This window comes from Cnephaeus nilssonii (assembly GCF_951640355.1).
Source record: "Cnephaeus nilssonii genome assembly, chromosome: 5".
Lineage (NCBI taxonomy): Eukaryota > Metazoa > Chordata > Mammalia > Chiroptera > Vespertilionidae > Cnephaeus > Cnephaeus nilssonii.
Genome location: NC_137076.1, coordinates 85,166,870 through 85,187,170, shown reverse-complemented (window position 1 = coordinate 85,187,170; position 20,301 = coordinate 85,166,870). Strand labels below are relative to the sequence as shown.

Sequence of the window (20,301 nt, the reverse complement as noted above, 5' to 3'; positions counted from 1 at the left end):
AAGTGACAGTCAGCCCTTCTGGGCTCTCACTTTTAAATCCTTTCCAAAACTCCTTAGCCTCTGAGAAAGAAAAGCACTGCGATTCGGGTTGAAAAATAAAGCATTTATTTTAGAAGTTAATTGAAGGGGTAAAGAGAGGAGAAAACTTAACATTTTATTTGTATCTGCTCGGAGAACGAAACCAAAGACCACACAGCAACACGCAAATTACACGAAGCAACGAAAGATAAAATGTGATGGGGCTAGAGAGAGTGACGCGGGAAGGATCCAGGCCGGTGGTCTGGCCCCTCTTTCCACCCAAAATTATAAGTGAATCTCCATCGAGAGGCATTCATATAAGAGGGATGAAAAGAAGCAACATTAAATAAATAATAGGAAACAAAGATGCTAACAATAACAACAATGAAAGAGTGACGAGGTTAGACGTGTTGGAAGGACTTGCATATTGTAGCTCGGAGAAGTTACAATTACTTTCGAGCGGCCGCCTCTACAGCGCACTGGGAGTCTGGCTGGATTAGCGAGCTGGGATCCAAAGGTATCCGTCAGTCCGGACACTACCAACCCCTGGCTCTCCAGCAAGCAGTAATTACCAGCAGATAGCAGAGGACGGACCAAAGCAGGTGTCCACTGCTGCTTGCAAATAGCTAAGCGACCCCGGCATGTAGGCCTTTTTCTGGAGTAGGACCTACATGGAGAACCACTCGGAGCCCGACAACTCCCCGCACAATTTTCCTGAACTCATCCATGCTACCTTAGAGAACTTACAGCAAACCAAGGAATGAGATCGATAAAATTTAGGTGGGGAAGGGAGTATAAGGCTATCCTTTGGAAACATACATGACTTTATATAATCTAAATAAATCTCCAGTACATCTTCGTGCCCCAGTTTGACTTTGTATTATTATTTATCACTGCCTTCCCATCCCTAGTCGAGCTGAGCAATGTGGCCCCTTCACCGCAGAGTCGTGTGGTCCGGTCCCATTCACTAACCCCTGCGTTTGGGCTCCCGTCCTGAAGTCGCGCAGTCCAGGGCGCAAGGGAGATTTTCAGCACCACGGACAGCACAGGTCCCTCCAGGCTTGCCCTTCGTGAATTTTTTCCTTAGTGCCAAAACTTTTCTGGTGGGAATAGAATGGGAAAAAGAGAAAGAGAAGGCCGAGAGACAACCGGGTGGGATAAAGGAGAAAGTCTGTGGCTTCGGTGAAGAGAGCCTGACCTGCCAGAAAACGTCTGGGAGTCCCCCATTACCGTCCCACCCCCCGGGACGTACACAGCTTTCCCGGCCCCCAGAGGCTGAGCCCCGCCGCAGTCAGTGGACAGCCGAGTACTTCATTCGTTTCTGTTTCTGTCTCTGGTTGCAGAACCAGACCCTCACCACGTTCTTTTTAAGGTCCAGTTTCTCCGCGATGGCCGCGATCTTCTCGGAGGAGGGCCGGGGCTGAATGGCGAAGTAGGCCTCGAGCGAGCGCTTCTCCGGCGCCGCGATGGACGTGCGTTTGCGCTTCCGCTCGCTGCCGTTGAAGAGCTCGGGCTTGCTGTTTTTCTCTCGGTAGGCGGCCTCGGCTTCCTCCAGCCACGCCTGGAGCACCGGCTTGAGCGCGATCATGTTGTTGTGCGAGAGAGTGAGAGACTCGAACCTGCAGATGGTGCTCTGGCTGAGCGAGCCGACGCCCGGGATCTTGAGGTTGGCTAGCGCCGCGCCCACGTCCGCCTGTGTCACCCCCAGCTTGATGCGCCGCTGCTTGAAGCGCTCCGCGAAGGCCTCCAGCTCTCGTGGGTCCGACTCCACGTCGCTGAGGCACGCGGGCATAGCGCTGTGAGGCGCCACGGCGTGTGGGTGGCTCATGCCCATGGCCTGGTGCAGGTGGCCCATGGCGCCCAGGTGGTGCGGGTGGATCTGCGCCGGCATCACCGAGTGCTCGGGGGCGCCCAAGCCGCTGACGCTCAGCGTGGGCGAAATGTGCTCTAGCAGGTCGCCCTCTAGGCCCTGGTGCACCGCGTGGTGCGGGTGCGAGGTGAGCGCGGCCGGGTGGGAGATGGGCACGGTGGACGAAGTGGACGTGCAGGGCACGCTGCTCATGGTATGGTAGGTGGCGTCGGGCTTGAACGGGTGGTTCTTGCCGTGGGAGACGATATCCACCGCCGCCAGAGCTTCGGCGCGTGCCAGCAGGCTCTCATCAAAGCTTCCAAATATATTACCCTGCAGCTGCAAGCGAGAAGGCGCACAGCACGGTCAGTGGGGAATACTGTCAACTCAGGATTAAAACACATTTTCAAGCAACCGAGATGCCTCTCCTCAAAGCCCAGGTCATAAAAATTAATACGGAGACAGAGGCTCTGCTGGAACAGACGTGTGGATCAGAGACATGAATGAGAGAGAGCGCGCCGGGAGAAAGCGCGGGGGAGACAAGCGAGGGGTTCAGACAGCGGCGATTGTTCTGGGCGGCATGAAAAAAACATGAAGCAAGTGCCTGTCAAAAAATGTGCCTTAGAGCGGTAATTATGCTCCACTACGTACCTGCGGGGCTGGGAGACAGACTCGGCGCATGGCCTCGGAGCCGGAGTGCAGGCTGGAGAATTTGGGTTCTTGAAGCACCGGGTGCATGCCGAAAGGCTGCTTGGTGTTCATGGCCATCATCTTCGCGCGCCTAGCAGGGAGGCAGCGAGGGACATGGATCTGGCTCCTCTCGCTCGCTCGCCGCGCTCCAAGTGAGCGCCGCTCAGCACCCGCGCTCCCCTCGCCCTCTCGCTCGCTGCCTCCCCTCTCCCCCACCTGCTTCTTCACTCATCTTACAAGCAGCCTGCCAGGAAGGGCCCGGGAGCGCGCAGGCGTGCTCACGCGCCGGGACTCGCAGGGGCCGCCCCGGAGGCAAGGCCGGGCAGGCTCTCCGCGCGCCTCTCGGCGCCCGCCTCGGCATTTATACCCCGGCCCGGCCGGGCCTCTCCCGGCCTGCCCCGCCCCGCCTGGACCCAACCCGGCCGATCTTCCGGAGTCTTTCTTCCTCTTCGTGGACTTTTTCCCCCCTCCAAAGTCCCAGACCTCTCCCTCCTGTCCCAACTCGCACTGCCCGGACCGAACGGCAGCCCCGGGCTGAGCGGGGGGCCCAGAAGTTGACTCTCTCTCTCTCTCTCTCTCTCTCTCTCTCTCTCTCTCTCTCTCTCACACACACACACACACACACACACACACACACACACACTCCTTGTCGGACCGGCTGCCGCCAAACTGCCCATTTTCAGGGCTCTCCTGGCCCCACGCCCGAGCCGTCCCGTCCACTAGAGTCCGGCCCCGCGACGCAGCCAAGAAGCAGGCGCCTCCGAGCGCCCAGACGGGCTCCGGGAAGGGTGAGGGGCTGCCATAATGAGCCCCAGGTGACCCTCCCCCCCAATTGCCCGGTGGCGGCGTTGTTGAAGTGGGGGAAGTCGCTGCCTGCCCAGTCCAGGAGGCCGGCGGCTTCCTCCCACCCTTGCCTTTCTTGCCTTTGCTTAAGACAGCGCGGCCCCTCCCCCCTCTCCGCAACCCGCCGGCCTAAGGAGGCTTTCTACGTATGTTTTCAGAAGTGGGTGCAGGACTGTCCAGCGACCTTGGGGGTCAGTGCACTTCCGCCTGGCCGCCAGCGCTTGCAGGCCCCAATCCCCATCGCAATAGTGCCCGCCGCTGAGCTCCTACTATGTGCAACTCAGAGAGTTAGCCCCCGGCGTCCGCACGCCCTGTGGCGGAGGTACTGTTATTCCGTTTTACAGAGGAGGAAAACCGGGGTCAGAGGGGTTAAGTAATCGGCCCAGGACAACATGGCTGGCCGGGAACAGAGTCGTTCATTCACTCGCTCCTTACGGTAGCCATTCACAAACAGTTAGTTACTGGTGGCCCACTGTGTGCCAGGCGTCCGCGTCGGACTTCCCAGGCTTTTAGCCACTTAGCCACTCTGTCTTCCTTGCTGAAGTTTCGGACCGAAGTGCTCCGGGGTTAATACTGCCCGCCCCGCCTCCCCTCTGCTCGCACCCCCTCTCCTTCCCTCCTCTCCTTTCCCTGCACTAGTAAACATCGTGAATAATGGATGGGGAATCCTGGGACCGTGGCCGCGCCGCCCTCCAGAGATAGCAAAACCCGGTTCAGAGAGAAGCCCTGAGCGCCCAGCTGAGCCCACGTCGCGGAGGCCGCCGCCTCCACTAGGGGAGAAAGGCCTCGGGGTTTCCAAGATCTGCCCAGCCTGCGGGCTGAGCCTCGAGCGCCGCAGGGGTTGGGCGGGGTTTCCCAGATGTTACCGCGGCGGGGGCGGGACCACCCAGTGGCCTGAAAGGAAGGCCTGCCTAGATCCGGGTTTCCCGTCCTGGGGTCTCCCCATCCTCTGCGCCGGAGCCCTGGGCAGTATCGCCCTGCAACTTCGCCAGAGGGCTCAGCCCAGGTGCGGGAGGTCCAGCAAGGCCCTTTCGCTAAACCTCTCGGAGCCTCAGTTACGTGAGCTCTACAATGGGAATTTCACTAGTGTTTGCCTTTTCCGGTTCTGGCAAAGACGTTTGAGCCAAAGCAGAAAGGAAAGCATTGAGCACGGATCCTTGGTGCTCAGTAAACCTCCTCACAACCGGGTGCTTTGGGGCACAGGTCCTGCCCCCAGATTCAGAACGCTTCTCTGCTTCTTGCTGGCTGGGAGGCCTCGAGCCATCTCAACGTCTCTGTGCTACAGTTTCCTCGTCTGTTAAATGGAGATAATAGTTTCTCCTCCACTGATGGTTGTGAGGCATACACCGAGATAAGCATTTGGCACAGTGCCTGGCACATTGGAATCATGGAATAAGTGTTCCTCTCTTCTTCCTCCTTCAATCTAAAGAGAAGGCGTTTGGGAGTGGGAGTGTCCCGGGTCATCTCCCTGGAGATGGCTGGTCTGCAGGTGCAAACTGGATGGTTGGTCTCCTCCATTCATTCAGCACCTGCTTGGTGCCAGACCCCATGCAGGGGGCTGAGACCCCGCTTTGGATCGGACTCCTTCCTGGCCCTCACAGAGCCACCAGTCTAACGTCCACTGCAGAAAAATGACTGGGTACTTGCACGGCAGGAGAGGGATGTAGATTCATGCACAGGGCACAGAGCAAGGCTGGTGGGATTCTTGAAATACAGAATATGCACCAGAACCGTGGGCCTCAGGAGGGCTGGGGTTTGGACAGCATTCTAAAACCGGGTCTATCTCACAAGGAGAGGGCTGCACTAGATGACTGCTAAGTGCCTCCGAGCTAGCAAAAGACTGTCGTTCTGGTTAATTTAAGTGAAACATATTTTGAGCAAATCAGAGCTTTTCTCCAGAGACATTCAACTCCCCAGAAGCTGAACGCAGTGTTATTTTATCACTCACCAGCATTTAGGACCATTCATGCTTGTTTCTGCCCAAAGCCAAAAAGGAAAAGGAGAAAGGAAGCTGGGGATACTGCATCCTCCAGGGAGAAGAATGTAACTAGCCCAGAGCTGGTGCTTTGAGACCACACTCACGCCCTAATATCTTAGTTGTCTGTGAAGCTGAACCTCCAAAAACAGAGGGAAAGGACCATCCACATCCATCCTTCTCTGCTTTGTCCCCTAAGGGGCCTGGGAGATACTAACCAGGGTTGAGGTCAGGCAGGGGTCAGAGACAGAGCAAAACCAACAGGCCCCCTTAGGCCTCCAGAGCTGACCTTCAGCTCATCAGCTTCCACTCCAGCATCCCAAGGCAGTAGGACCACAAATCAAAACCCAAGCTTGCATCTGGCAACCTGTCTTCCCTGGGTTTCCCCCATCCTTCCTTTTAAGGCCCTAGCAGCTCTAGGCAGCCAGCGGTGAGATGAGGCCCATCCTTCGGGACGGTCTTTCTGAGAAGGCCCTGGAGATAACGGACTGGAGAAGAAAGGAGGAAGAGGCCATACAGAAGCAACTGGAAGGAGAGCCTTGGAATGCAGTTGATAACGTTCTCTACACTTTACAGGATTTGCAAACTTAAATTCTGTTAGGGGCAAGTCCAGTAAAATAAATGAGCTGGGCTCCTAAAAGGGAAGATGGGGACTGTGATAAACTGGAGAGCACATGCCCCCCCCCCCCCCCGCTTACCTTAAATGAATGAATTAACTTAATTAATTGCAATTAAATTACAATTAAAATATACCCCACCCTACACACACACATGCACACACGTACACACACACACACACACACACACCATATAGGCCAAACAAAATCTGTCTGAGGGTCCAAGTAAGAACCATGTGGGCATTTATGTGGGCACTTATGCAAGTGACATTAAGGGGCATTTTCTTCATTCTACAATCATTTCAGAATACCTAGTGACTGCTGGGTCTTGTGATCGATTCTGCAGATATAGTGCACACTGTTTCAGGGGCTCAGAGTCTAGTGGGAACATAAAATTGCCACATGTAAGTTGAAATCAGGACACAAAGCACGTTGTCCTCCGGAAGGACCAGCTCTGTAAGGATGCTGGGGCAGGGGGCAGAGGCATTTTCCTGTGGGCCAGTGGTTTTCAACCTTACTAATAGTGTGAGTAGGAATTATCTGCAGCCTCTTAAAATACAGCATCACAGGATCACAGAGATTTTGACCACAGGGACTAAGTTGAATTTTATTAAGACATCCATGATTCACATACAGGTAATCTGAACTCAAAGAGACAATTTCCCTCCTTTGAGTTTTTTGCATTGTTCTCTACTATCCCTTAGAAAGAATGTGCTGTTTTATGATCTGTGCTCCTTGAAGGGCCCTGGGACTTATTTGAGGATGAATCTTATCCGTCCCTGTGCCATGTCTACAAGCTAGGCATCATGAAGGAGCTTAATACAATAATTTGTGTTGAACGAATGCAGGCATGAATAATATCCTCCCCAGGATTCTGACCTATGATGGTCGTGACAACAAGAAGAGCCATTTATGGAGTGGTTTCTGAGTGCCACGCCCCAGGCTTTGTGCATTGGAAGTATTGTACACGGGATCCCTACATCAAGCCAATGAGGTTGATAATATTATCTTCATTTTACAGATGAGAAAACTGAGGCACAGAGAGATTGAATTGCCCAAGGCCACACAGTTAAGCATTGGTAGGGTGAGGACAGGAACCCAAGTTGACCTTAACTAACATCCTAGGCTATCACCAGTTTCAAGCCCCCCCCAAGCTCAGGGGCTAAGGAATTGGGTGCCCCGGTTTTACTTCTCTCCCACAAGGCAAGGAGGTCTGGCTTCCAGGGGCTCAGAGGCTGGCCCTGCTCCAGGCATGCTTCCGGGACTGCCTTCATGGAGAAGCCAGCAACTACCCCCTCCCACCTCCATCCCTGGCCAAACTCCACCTTGGAGAGTTGGGGAGGGGGAAGAGGAGTGGAATGGGAGATGGCCCTGATAGGACAGCCGAACTCAAGATGCCATGGCGGGGAGGCAGCTGGTGGGGCTGCCTGGCCAGGTGTTCGCAGCCGTCAGCCTCGCCTTCCTCTCCCTTTCTCTCATCTCCTTTCACAAACTTCTCACATGTACTGGCCGCCTGCGCAGCTGCTGCGGGACTCGCCTGTCGGCCGCTCGCCTTGCATTGTCTGCGATGATTCAGAGGATTCGAGATGCCCAGAGGGACCCAGGAGCCCAAGGCCGAGCATCCATGGGGGATCGGCACGTGCCAGGAGGCCTCCCCTTCCCCTGGGGTCCCCACGGAGGACTGAGCACAGGCTCTCGGGCAGTAGGGCTCCAGGCAGGCCCTGACTGCTCATAGCCTCAGTTTCCTCAACTGAAAAATAAGAGGATGGAGTCAAGAGAACTCGAAGAGCCCTTCTCCATCATGCCTATTCACTGAACACGTTTATTGAGCGCCTACTATGTGGCATCTGCCATGGTAGGAAATACAAATTCAGCTGCAAATAAGACAGATATGCCCTACTCCCACTTACCCCTACCCACATCCACTCCCCACGATGCACCCCCCGCAGCTGATGCTTGAGCAGAAGGGGAACAATGAAAAAAGAGATACCCCCCCCCCCAGTAGTGATAGCTGCTACAGAGAAAGTAAACCAGGGTGATGGAACAGAGAACCCGAGGGTAGAAAACGAAGGAGTGACCAACCTCTGAGCCGAGACCTGAAGGCTACAATGGAGGAGAGGGGGAGCCATAGGTGAAAGCCTGAGGTGAGAGCAAGCGTGGGGTGGTCAGGGAAGAGCAGGAAGGCTGGAGTGGTGGGAGTGTGGTGAGGAAACTGAGAATGTGGGAAATGATGTAGTCAAAGGGCAGGCCTTGGGTTTTGCAGGGGTGGCGTGTTGCTCCATGGAGAGTGGGGAGCCATCGGAGTGTTTAACCAGGACAGTGAGCGGTAGCCTATGAGCCTACTCCTGCTGGCTGTGCAGGACTTGGGTTGCAGTGGTCCAGAGACGAAGAGGAAGACCCCAAGTATTAGTCTCTTGCTTCATGGAGAATCAGGGTCCATAGTTTGGATTTGGGGTGCTTTGCCCAGGAGACATCCCAATAACCTCCTACAGTCAGTGCTTGGCTTTTTCATATCCCCCCCTCCCCCGCCTCCACCCACAATGTTGGTCCCGCTATGTCTTCATCTTTGAGCTCTATAGAGACTTTGAATATCTGTGTCATTAGCAGCATGGCCAGCTCTGTGCTTATCCTCAAGAATCTGGACTCAAAAACTGCACAGTCCTTTTTTTCTGGCCCATGAGGACTGGTTTTGCCTTCTTCTGCTCCAATTCATAGGCATCTTAGAGTTCAAATTCATCAAGTCAATGCCCATGAGGCCTAGTGAGCTGCCATCTCTTCCATGGCCAAAGGATTAGGCCATTCTCTCACCAGCGTGGTTGGGAAGAGACAACAAGGGGAGGTGGACAGAGCACAGGGAGTCTGGATTCAAACATGGACATGGAGCTAACCTGCTTATGTGACCCTGGACAAGTCACTCAGAGGCTCCGGGCCTGTTTCCTCATCACTGCAAGGGAGACAGGCTCCACGGGCCATTTCAGTGTGGATAGGTCAAGGTTCTAAATGTAGATCTTGGGAAAGGGTAGGGCCAAACCCATCACCGTAAAGGGAATCCAAGTTCTAATGGTGCTGCAGGGGGTGCTGCAGGCAGAGCAGGGGGGTCTGCTGCTTCATGTATTCACCAGCTGCTTGCTGAGAACGTCCTCTGTGCCAGGCACATGCTAGGTCTGAAGATGCAAGAATAAACAAGGACTTCATGGATCCTGCTTCAAGAAGCTGAGAGTCTGTGTTGTCTTATTCAGTCTTCACTTCCATAGAAGTGAACATTATCCCTCCACCTTTTCTTTACAGACAGGTAAGGAAACTGAGGCTCAGAGAGGTGATGGAACTTGTCTACCAGCGATCAGCTCATTGTTTCCTGAGCTCTTACTCTGCCTGGCTCTGTGCATCCCTACAGCCACCCTACCTCTGAAGTAGGTACTATTATTACCTCTGTTTCACAGATGGGAGGGCTGAGGCTCAGAGAAGTTAAGTGTGTTGCTGGAGGGCCACACAGGAATAAGTGGCAGGGATAGGGTTTGAACTCAGGTCTGCTGCAGGCTACACACACACACACACACACACACACACACACACCAGGCAGCCCCCAGGAAAGGGGGTGAAACTTCCTGCCACCTGTTCACTTTCTCCTTAAGCTCTGAGCAGTAAAGAGAAATGGAACCATTAACCAGCCTCTGTAAATTAAAACAGAAAAGAAAAGAGAAAAAAAAAAGAAGAAGAAAAAGAGAAGTAGAAGAGGAAAAGAAAGAGGGGAAACAAGTGAAGGCTTTGCTCTCATCAGGGGGGAAGCGGCGTCTTGTCGCCTAGCTCCATGCCCTGATTTATGATAAAAAATTTAGAGGAAATCATTTATATTTTAAAGGATCTAAATAGCTGCATGAAAGTTTTATCTAAAGTGCCACTGTATTTATAGGCAGTTCTTCCATGCTGGAGGTAATTAATAGACGTATAAATCGCAGGGCTCCGGGCTCTCCTGTCCGCAGGGCTGGATGGCGCGGGCCTCGGCACTTTGGGGTCCTTTCGGGAAGGGGTGGCAACAGTGTAGAGACCCGCAGCACACCTCCTCCTTCCCCAGCCCCCACCCTGTCCCTGTCCTGCAGTTTGTGAAGCCTTTGCTGGGACCCCGGAGATGACTCATATTAGGCTAGTGGATGCAGCTAGAACTCAGGCTGCGGTTCCACCTGCCCAACTTCTGATCTCTCTCAAGAAAGGTCAAAAGAGAGCCCAAGAGACGGCAGCCTTCCCTCTCTCCTGTCCCACAGCCAGCACCAGGGCATTTCCATCCACCGCGGCCGGCCGGTTTATAATTCGTCCTCATAAAGGAAATCCTGGGCCCCCTCCCTCACCTCCCCCGAATTAGTCAAACTCCCTTTTCTCTCTCTGCGCCCCTGCTTGCATGCTCATGCCGGGTGCTTGTTTTGGAAAAGGAACCAGTTGAGAGGCCGGCAGATCTCGGCTCACTTTAATTAAAGCTGTGAAATATTGATGGTTTTGGCTCGGCCTGTGGCCACCACACCTTACAGGCAGGGAGAGAAGCCCAGGGATGAACGAGCTAAGGAAGGCCAGATGGTCTCCCTTCAGAAACGCCATACAGACCTGCAGAGGTGTCACTGCCTGAGCTCATCCCCCAGCCCTAAATAATTGATGGGTCTCCTGAATTTGAAAAGGAAAAAAAATCCACCAAACTGGAAATAACCGTGATGACTCATTAGGATTGAACCTTTGGAAATGAGGAGAGTGTGTGCTTACCTAGTGGGCTGAGGGCGGACAGGCTGGGGTGCAAAATGCAGCCACCTTGGCCTGCTTCCTTCACTGGGCTCCTTCCAGCAGCTTTCTGTCTGGATCTAGGGCAGAGAGAGCCTTCCCCATCCAAACATACTCCTTTCTCTTCCTTGGGGGACCAAAGGCAGGCATTTCTTACTGAGGAGGAACTATCCAGCTCCCTTTTTAAAGCTCTAAATGTCCATGCTCTGATAATGCACCACCACAGAGTGGGCTTCAAAGAAACTTACACAGTCCCTGTTTGCACCACCATTAAATTTGAGCTGGAGAATAAATGTGTGTGCATGAGTGTGTGTGAGTGTGTGTGTGTGTGTGTGTGTGTGTGTGTGTGTGTGTGTAGCCTCGTCCTGTGGCCCCAAACACAGCACTGCTGATAGAACTGCCATTCTGGGGCATGGAGATATTTTGACCTTAGATCCGTTTATGGGGCCTGGAGGGGAGTGCTATTGGGGCTGCTGCGGTGGTAGTGGTGGTAGAAGAAACCTTATATTCCAGGACCCGTGCCTTCTGTCTGGTCCAATCCATTTGAGTGAACTGGGGTAAAGGATTATTTCAGCTTTTGACATAAAGTTGACCTTGCCGCTGACATATTTTAATACATTAGTCCAGAAGCATTTTACAGACAGTGCCTTTTCTTTACTAAAATTCATCACTTGACAAACAAAGGACTATAAACAACATTACCCCATTCTATTTCTTCCCATGTATATTTATCTATAATTATTATATTTATTGAACATTTTTTATTTTTTTAATAATTTTTATTGATTTCAGAGAGGAAGGGAGAGGGAGAGATAGATAGAAACATCAATGATGAGAGAGAATCATTGATTGGCTGCCTCCTGCACACCCCACACTGGGGATCGAGCCCGCAACCCAGGCATGTGCCCTTGGCCGGAATCGAACCCAGGACTCTTCAGTCCACAGGCCGATGCTCTACTCACTGAGCCAAACCGGCTACGGCTGAACATTTTTTTAAATATAACAAATGGGGTCTGGCCCTATCATTGGGTTCAGCATTCAAGTTCTAGTTGGTCAGAAATATAGAGAACCTGGCATCTCTCTACTGCTTTTTCAGCATTTTTTTCTTTCTGTGAGAATGACGGTTCAGCCACTTCTCCTGCTCTTGCATCTTACTTCCTGAGCCGTGCATGAATGTGCAACGGAGTCTTGGAATTTTAGATCCTGTCTGGTGGTGAACAGAAGGACCTGGAAAGGAATGTCACATTCTAAAGGGCTGCAAGCCTCACAGTATGGTAGGTGGGTGCGCTGTTCATTTCATTTCCCATTTATAACCTCCTTTTCCTCCAAAGAGCACATGACACGCAATGGGCCGGTTCCGTGCAGAAGGAAATGATTGCATTCTTTGTGAATAATGATAAGTCCTCCTGATTGTGAGCCTTTGATAACTCCTGGAAGGAGGGGCGGGGGGGCTCTGTGACAGGGAATGGCCAGGGGGCTTGGGGGAATCAGAGAAGCCTTCTCTGAGTTGCTAAGACCCAAGTGAAGAGAAGGAACCAGCCCTATGACAATCTCTGGGAAGAGTTTCTGGGCAGAGAGAAGAGGAAGTGCTGTTCTCCCAGCTGGGAATCAGCTTATGAGTTCAAAGACCAGGAACAAGGCTACTGTGTCTGGAGCCAAGGGGGAAGGGAGATGCGTTTGGAGAGGTGCCGGGATCAAATAGGACCTTATAACCCTGGTTAGAAACGTGTGCTTTATCTCAAGTGCAGTGGGAGGTTTTAAGCAGGAAAGTGATATTTTGATAAAATTCTCATAGAAGAGGACACAACCCAGGTTGGAGGCAGGCTGTTGGCAGGGAGGTTTTCCAGAAAAAGAGTGGTACTCTTGCTGTTCCCTCTGGTTGGAATGCTCTTCCAACCAGAGACTCACATGGCTCACTTTGACACCTCCTTCCTGGGTCTCCTTAGTCAGTGAAGCCCTCCCAGAACATATGCATCTCAACTGTCTCGCCCCACCCCCATTTCCTATGCCCTCTTCTGCTTTATGTCTCCATGACACTCATCATCTTTATACCTCATAGCTGTAGTGCACTTGTTAGTTTCTTGTGGATTCTGCTAATGGAACGTGAGTTTGATGAGGGCAGGGACTTGGTTTTTGTCACTTCTATTCACCCAGTATCACCAACACTGCCTGGAGCTCAGTACACAGTGTGGAATGAGAGAACTAACCTCAACTGGGTTGTGACAGCATCTGATTTTCAAATGCAAAGAGTGACACTGCCTGTGCTATTGATTTGGCATATATTTTGGAAAGTTTAGCTCCATCTCTACCTCCTCATTCAGACCCCCAAGGGAAGACCACACGGGTTTTTTGTAGTCTTGGAAGGTATCCAAGGTGAGTGTTCAATGTGGGCATCCACCTCACCTTGTACTGTGTTCCCCATCAATCCGCTCTCACCCCGTGGCCCTCAAACATGCTAAGCCCCTTCCCATCTCAGAACCTTTGCTTTCCTGTTCCCCTACCTAGAATTTTCTTCCTCCATTTCCTCATCTGCTGGCTCTTTCTTGTCTTTCAGTGCTGGGCTCAAATGTCACCTCATCAGAGAGGACTTCCCTGATCATCCAATCAAAATTATTTCCATCTCCCCCATCCCCCCATCAGTCACTTTCTATCTCATTACTACACTTTAATTTTACTTTAATTTTTCTACCTAGTACTTCCCCCTATTTGAAAATTACTTGCTCCTTTACTTGTTTATGTGGTTATCACCCATGTGCTTTCACTAGAATATAAACTCCATGAGAGCAGACACGATCCACCTCCTCCTGGTGAGTCTCCAGTGCCTGGAACTCAGGAGGTGCTCTAAATGTGTGCTGAATGAATGCATAAATGAATAAATAAGTCAGACAAGCTAACGTTGGCCTGGAGCTGCAGAGTAAGTGATTGGCATTGCCCCTGAAACCCAATTCCCAGCTCCCGCCTCCCCCTCGGGCCACATTGCCTTCCCGATGTATGTGGGAAAAGATACCCGAAAAGATAAACAAGAAGAGCTGAAACCTTTCTAAGCCCAAACTACAGGGGAGACGCTGAGCTCTCGCAGAGGAAAGAGGAAGCGTGTCCCGGCTTCGGGAGGATCACTGCTTCCATTGTTCACCCGAGCCTTTGGGTCAAGAAAGCAGATTTCTGACATCATAAAACCGATGAAGACAAAAAAAAACTCGACACTGGCTATGACATGACTGTTCCACTGTACAATCTGATCGAGGAAATGTATCTAGGATTACCCAGACAGTCAATTATTCATGAGCTAAACGTCCAGGCATCAATTACCTGGCTTGATGCTCTTATTCATTAAGGAGATTGAACAGCCCAACTTAACAAAGCAGGAGAAAGTTGCTAAGTAACAGAAGTTACCTGACCAGCCCACAACACTGCAACCTCCACAATATGAGTCCTTTCATGGCAAGAGGGCCCAGGGATCACCGGCAGGACAGATCAAGTGGTAAACCCCACTGGGGCTAGTTTCAGCTTTGGCAAAGGGAAGGGGGCTGAGGACAGAGGATCTGGATTTAGAGACAGCAGGAGGAACGGACAAGATATAAGCTAAACCATTTCTAAATCTGGGGGGAGGGAGGGGTATTTACCATAAGGAATAAGAATATTTTACAACACATATTAGTGAAGATTTTAAATAAAAGTCAAAGATGCTTATCCAGCCCAGCCGGCGTGACTCAGTAGTAGAGCTTCGACCTATGAACCAGGAGGACACAGTTTGATTCCTGGTCAGGGCACATGCCTGGGTTGCATGCTCAATCCACAGTGGGGGGCATACAGGAGGCAGTCAATCAATGATTCTCTCTCATCTCATCATTGATGTTTCTATTTCTCTCTTCCTCCCTCTCTGAAATCAATAAAAAAATTATATATCTATATCTATCTATATATCTATATCTACATCTATATCTATATCTATATCTATATCTATATACATATATATATACTTATCCAGAATATAATTGAGCAAAAATGAACTACAGGTATAACAAAAATTCCTCTGGGTGATACAAATCCTTGGATTTTTCTCTTCTGGCATCCATCTGAGAGTGAGTCTAAAAGTCATTCTAAGGATAGGGAAATTTACAAATAGGACTCAAAAGTTTATATACGTAGAGGACAAGAGTTTTATATACTTAACTTTCTCTTATAAAAACTCGTTCCGCTTTAGATAAATCTATAATCTCCTTGACTACTACTCTCAGCACGTGTCTATATTACTTTTATTTATTTTTTAAATATATTTTTATTGATTTCAGAGAGGAAGGGAGAGGGAGAGAGAGTTAGAAACATCAATGATAAGAGAGAATCATTGATTGGCTGCCTTCTGCACGCCCCACACTGGGGAATTGAGCCTGCAAACCGGGCATGTGCTCTTGACGGGAATCGAACCCGGGACCCTTCAGTCCGCAGGCTGATGCTCTACCCACTGAGCCAAACCAGCTAGGGCTGTATTACTATTATAATCAGAAAAAAAAGACATCTATTTTCAGATCTTGAGGAAAAGAGTTTGTGTTTTGGGCTTCAGTAGACACGGCGGTTGATACAGATTTTTCAAAAAATCAGGATGCTCCCCACCTCCAATGAATTGGTATGGGACATAATGTGATGTGGGTAGCACCAGCTACATCATTTGCAGGGCCCAGTGCAAAATGAAAATGTGGATCCCCTTGTTCAAAAACTATTAAGAATTTCAAGATGACAATAGCATAGCATTAAGCCAAGCACCCCTTCTAAGCACTGGGCCTTGTGCTATGGCACAGATGACACCCAGGAAGCTGGCCCCCCGTTGCAGGGCTAAGAGCACAGGGTTTCCGGTGTGAGCCCTGGCTTCACCTTCACAAGTTGTAAGGCCTCAATGAGTCTCCCTTTTCTTGGAGATAATGACAGGAGCAGAATGAGACTATGCCTGGCACATGCTAACCACTCCATGGGGGATAATTATCTTTAATGCTGTGGAAATGTTAATGACAAGTTCATGACAATGGACCAGGGCTGCTCCAGGCCTGCTGCTAAGTGTCTGCCTGGGGTAACATTTCTCAAGCACGCAGACTCCAAAAACAAGGCAAACCACTTTCTCTCTGCACTTGGATATCACTGGTACAGGGTTCAGTGGAATTCCTTCCTTCCCACAACTATTAACACCCGAGTAAGGCCTGATTTGGGTCATGTGAATATTTCATGTGAGGTGAGGCTGTTACAAGTTTGATAACTGAGGTTCATTGTGAGCCAACATAATTTGGCTCATTCATTCATTCATTCATTCAGGAAATACTTTAATGATCATTTGTTGGCAATAGGGAAGCAGAAAATGATAAGCAAGCTTTAGCCTCAGGGTAGTGGAGTGGGCACGGGGACACACATTCTGGAAAATACTGCCACTGCCCTGCATGTGAGATTGGTTCACATCTTTTTAGGTCTCAGCTCAAACATCAGCTCCACAGACAAGCCTGCCTCCACTACCCTCCCTCAAGAAGACTGCTGATACCTCTGTCCCACCACCCCACTTATTGCCTTCATCGATCCTCTTGACTTCTTTGTAAACAACAGGGCCACGTCTCGTTCATTCTGTATCTCTAGAACACAGAGAAAGGCCTGGCTCATAGTAGAAGCGCAGTCAATATTTTTCAATAAATTAATGAATAATGTACTAGAGAAATTTGATGGTGCCGTGGGAGCTGGGAGGAGAAGCACTGCATTCTGCCTGAAATTGTTGCTGATGGCTTCCCAGAGGAGGTGCCAATTCAGATGAGTCTTGAGAGATGAGACGTAATTTGACAGGCAAACAAAGGTGGAGAGATATGCCAGTTGGAGGGGACAGCGTGCGCAAAAGCAAGCAGTCCAAGAGACTCAAGAACTGCAAATGTTTTAGTGGGGCAAAAAGGCAGGGTCAGGGGGGCAGGGATCAGGCCCAGAAATTGAAGTGGAAGCCAGATCACTAAAAGGGCATTGTACGTAATTCTAAGGAGGCTGAGTTTTATATACTGAGGGCAGTAAGGCACACTCCGTGTATCTGCCTGCTCTGTGCCAGGCACTGAACTGAGTGTAATGGATCCAGCAATGAGCAAGTCATACATGATCCCTGCCCTCAGGGAGCTTACCTTCCAGCAGGGAAGACAAGCATGACCTAAACACATAATGATTTATTACTTAATCATTACAAGCATTGTCATTAAGTGTTACAGAGAAGAGCAGGGTATGAGAGCCCATCACAGGGAGATCTAACCTGGTCTAGGGACTGGAGAAGCCGCCCCTCTCTGACTCTCAAATTGATCCTGGAAACATCCTCTGCTTGACGTCGAAAATTAACTTTGGGGGTGAGTGGAGGTGGAGGAGGGAATAGGGGGATAAATGGTGTTCGAAAAGAAAATAAATAAAATAAAACAAAGAGAAAAAAATTAACTTAAATTCCATGTACCAATAGAAAAAATGTATCTCACATATATACTCATGAGTTTAGGAAGTCCATTCCCAGAAATATATATTTGGTTTGATGCCATTTGTGTAATATTTTAAAGCATAAAAAATATTATTATCTACTGATGCAAACATATAGCATGAAGACATGATTGGGAACAAAAGCTACCATAGTAAATATCGTGGTTCCCTTGGGGATGGGGTGAAGATTAGAGTAAAGAATATCGCTGGGGAGGTTGAACTGTATTCATAATGTTTTATTACTAAGCTGGGAATGTATACATGGATGAATTTTATTCTCTGTAGCTTTTTATACTTTGGAAGTATTTACCTTTAAAAAAATAAAGTTAACTGAAGTCTATATTAAGTATATTTATTAGTTATTATTACTATTAAAGAGATCGTAACACATCTATTCTCCAAGAGAGTACAGGAAATGGGAATACATATGTGGTACACATTTTTTCATATATTGCAGGGTAAATAAACTTCAAGCCTATAAATTTTATTAGGTCAAAAACTTTCCCCAGTCCTGTAAGTTCTTCCCAGAAATTCTGTATATAAAAAACAAGAAGGAAGTTCAGGAAAGAAATGCTGTTTTGCTTTGTTTTTTTAAAATCTGTCTTTGTAACAGAAACTCTTCTCACAAACTAGGACTCTTTGGTGACTGGCTAGACCTCTTGCAAACCCCCTTTATCTTTCTTTGGGAAAGAGGCGAATAAAATGAAAAGCAATCCAGTGAAGGCAGAAATGGCTGGAACCTCAAATTCTCACCAACGATGCCAAAGTCTCGGCGCCAGAGGGACAGCACCCTAATCGATGGCTAAGTGCCTGGGGATGGCTGATGCTCTGCCCCATCATAAATGGCTTTCAGTGGTCCCCTGTGAAGGGACTCCTGGACTTTCGTGCAGCTCTCAGCATCCTGGGTCAAAGCTGGTATAGGGGAGGAACAATAGGCTTCCTGTTTCTGAATATTTTCTCATGAGTCCATGGTGGGTCTCTGGGGTAGTCCTTAAAATAGCCAGCAAGGAGTAACTGGACTGGCAGCCAGTTATCGACCATTCAGCAGAGTGCTAGCAGCTGTCATCAGGCCAGAGTAATAGGGAGACCATGTACCTGCCCTCCCCTGGCAGAATACATTTCCCCAAATCTTTATCACAGACCCAGAACTAAAAGCCCTAACCAATTTGCTACTTCAGCAGCATGATGTCTAATAATATCCTCTGATAAATGGAGATAAATAGTGTTTGGAAGGTGGACAGTGCTTTCTAGATTGACAGCCCAATCCTAAGAGACACAAAGGCGTCAAGCCATCATCTGAAGTGAAAGTCTCAACAACCATCAGCAGTGGAGGCTCTTTTCCACCCTGGATCTGTTGCTTTGGGCCTATCCAATTGCTAAATCCATCCATCCACCTGTCATCAAAACATGGCTCAACATCTTTCTGTGTCAGGTTCCATCCCAGGTTATGGGATATGAAAATGACCAGGATTCTGGCTTGGACGAGCATACAATCAATGTTGACCACATACCCACCGGAAATAGGACCTGGCATAAGATTTCTAAGGAAAAGATCTTCCCTCCAACTTTGATATGCCAAGTCAATTAGATGATGAGATTGATGATGATGGCTAGATAGTCCAGGAATAGCCAATGAGTTTGTATATTCCTGTGTCACTTATACTTAACTGGTGATGGCTGTCTGGAACACTGTGATAAGGATGATTCTGAGCATAGGTTCAGGTCGGGGGAAAGAATATTGTGGTTGATTAGTGATGTCTGTTACAAGTCAAGAATATGTGGCAGGACATATTCTTCCCTCTGGTGCAGGAAAAGCAATGGGCTGGAAGCTGTACACAGAGCCTCTGATTTTACTTCTATCAATAACTGTGTATCTTAGGCAAGGTAGTTGCTTTCTCTCTCTCGGCTTCCTTACCCATAGAACTAGGATGATAATATATGCTCTGCTCTATCTTCCTCCCAAGTTTGCTAGTAAGAATTGAATGAAATAAGATGTGAGAAAGTACCAGGTATTCATCACCATATCCTTATAGTTATATTGTAGGTTAATAGTGTAAAGGAATTGGGTAGGCTTTAATCAGCTTGTTCTTTTTTATGGATTCCATTTTGTTTTTCTGTCCTGTCCATATTTGTGTGAGGTAGGTCTTTTTGAAGGAACATTCAAAATAGAAGAGTATCATAACACTTCCTTTAAAAGGAGAGGTACAGAATTCTCACAAAAAAAAAAAACACTCAGGAATATTGGGGTCTTATGGATACTGGTCCCCAGTTTAAGATAAGGGGGTAGTTTATGATCAAATGTAGCCAAGAGTCTGATCCCCCAATCATGACAACTCTCTCATGGTTAGTTAAGCCTCTCTATGATGCTGGAGGCAATAATGATGAGGGAGATGAAGATAGTTATTGACCAGGCACTTTACCAAAGGCTTTACTGGGATTTCTTCATTTAATCCTTCCAACAGCCCATTTTAGAGATGAGCTGAACAAAGCCTTAAGAGGATAAATGACACCCAAGGTCACAGAGCTCGTGAGGACCATCCGACAGCAAAATCTGTTGAGTTCTCATTGACTGTACTCTACTGTCACCATCACAGAAGTCTCCAAAAGAGATGATATAACCACCTACCGAAGAGTAATTTGTGCCCCAGGCTAGGAGCTGGATTAACAATCCCGGGTCCTCAATAGTGGGGAGTTCTGTGATTCTAGCCCCATGACCACTGGTGGAAAGGACCATTTTCTTAACTAGAAAGATTATTTTTCAGGAACAGGTAATATGATGAAGCCAAAGTGGGCACAATTAACCCAGGAATGTTGTAGTTCTATTATTCATGATTTTTTAAAAGTACTTTGGATTAACTTCTAGCAATGCAGCAAAAATTAGAATTTTCTCCCATTTCACTCACATCACCTTTTTCTGTTCCCAGAACTCGTAAAATTTCCATTTTCTAATATCACATTTTACAGAGCCCTTGTCCATAATGCAGATAGACCACATCCTTTTACCATTTACATCCTAGCAGGTAAATAACATTAATTTTAAGGCGTTCCCATCATATGCTTCTTAAGAACTAGCTAAA

General features: G+C 49.0%; 1 protein-coding gene across 1 annotated transcript; it reads right to left on the bottom strand.

Moving 5' to 3' along the window:
- Window positions 1-1,309: 1,309 nt before the first annotated feature.
- On the bottom strand, window positions 1,310-2,638 carry POU4F3 (POU class 4 homeobox 3; the record flags this gene model as incomplete). The annotated part of the gene is made up of 2 exons (XM_079772531.1): window positions 1,310-2,206; window positions 2,519-2,638. 2 exons carry the CDS (start codon window positions 2,636-2,638, stop codon window positions 1,310-1,312), a joined length of 1,017 nt encoding a protein of 338 aa, XP_079628657.1.
- Window positions 2,639-20,301: the final 17,663 nt, after the last annotated feature.